This window comes from Sinocyclocheilus anshuiensis, unplaced genomic scaffold (genome assembly GCF_001515605.1).
Source record: "Sinocyclocheilus anshuiensis isolate Anshui unplaced genomic scaffold, SAMN03320099.WGS_v1.1 scaffold5974, whole genome shotgun sequence".
NCBI lineage: Eukaryota > Metazoa > Chordata > Actinopteri > Cypriniformes > Cyprinidae > Sinocyclocheilus > Sinocyclocheilus anshuiensis.
In genome coordinates, this window is record NW_015557052.1 from 14,178 (window position 1) to 14,827 (window position 650).

The following is a 650-nucleotide window of genomic DNA, read 5'->3' on the forward strand; positions in this document are numbered from 1 at the left end:
TACACATCAATGTATCGTCACGAGCCACAGGGTTTAATTTGGTTTTGTTTGTGTATGTTTTTTGACTCAAAGCCATGATTCCCATTCACTTCCATTATATGACTGACAGACTGCAACGGTTTGTGTTAAAAATCTTTGTGTTCTACTGAAGAAACAAAGTCACCTACATCTTGGATAACCCTGGGGGTAAGCAGATAAACATCAAATTTTCTTTTTTGGGTGAACTATCCCTTTAAGTTAAGTTCTAATATCTAATCTAATAGTTATATTTTATTTCAGCTTTATTTCAATGAACAAAAATTATTTGAACAGTTTTAAACAATAACAACACAGGCTCATCGGTTTGATTTATTGTGTAGAATTTTTTCTTTTTTGATAGTACTTCTATAACCAAAACCACAATGAAATGCTATATTTCCAGAACCAAAACTGCACTACAATCATGTTGACGACATCCAACAGTTTAATATACATAACACAGCTCCTTACCAAAGGGCTGTCTGTATGCATGGACCACAGTCAGGCCATGTGGTCTCTGAGAGGTCCTGTAGAGCTCTTGTGGGCTGTTGTCGCTGTATTTATTAGCTTTCATAACGGCCATCTTGGTCCAGTCAGTGTAGTAGACCAAATGCTCAAACAGAGTAATGCCA

The 650-nt window shown here is 36.3% G+C and overlaps 1 protein-coding gene across 1 annotated transcript in view; it reads right to left on the reverse strand.

Moving 5' to 3' along the window:
* The window catches only part of LOC107676400 (low-density lipoprotein receptor-related protein 2-like), a 7,294-nt gene extending 6,650 nt beyond the window's left edge, over positions 1-644 (reverse strand). The window contains exon 1 of the mRNA XM_016470943.1: positions 490-644. Coding sequence (XP_016326429.1) covers positions 490-601 — 112 coding nt within the window. The 5' untranslated portion in view covers positions 602-644. The remainder of the gene's footprint in view (positions 1-489) is intronic.
* Between the last annotated feature and the right edge of the window lie 6 nt (positions 645-650).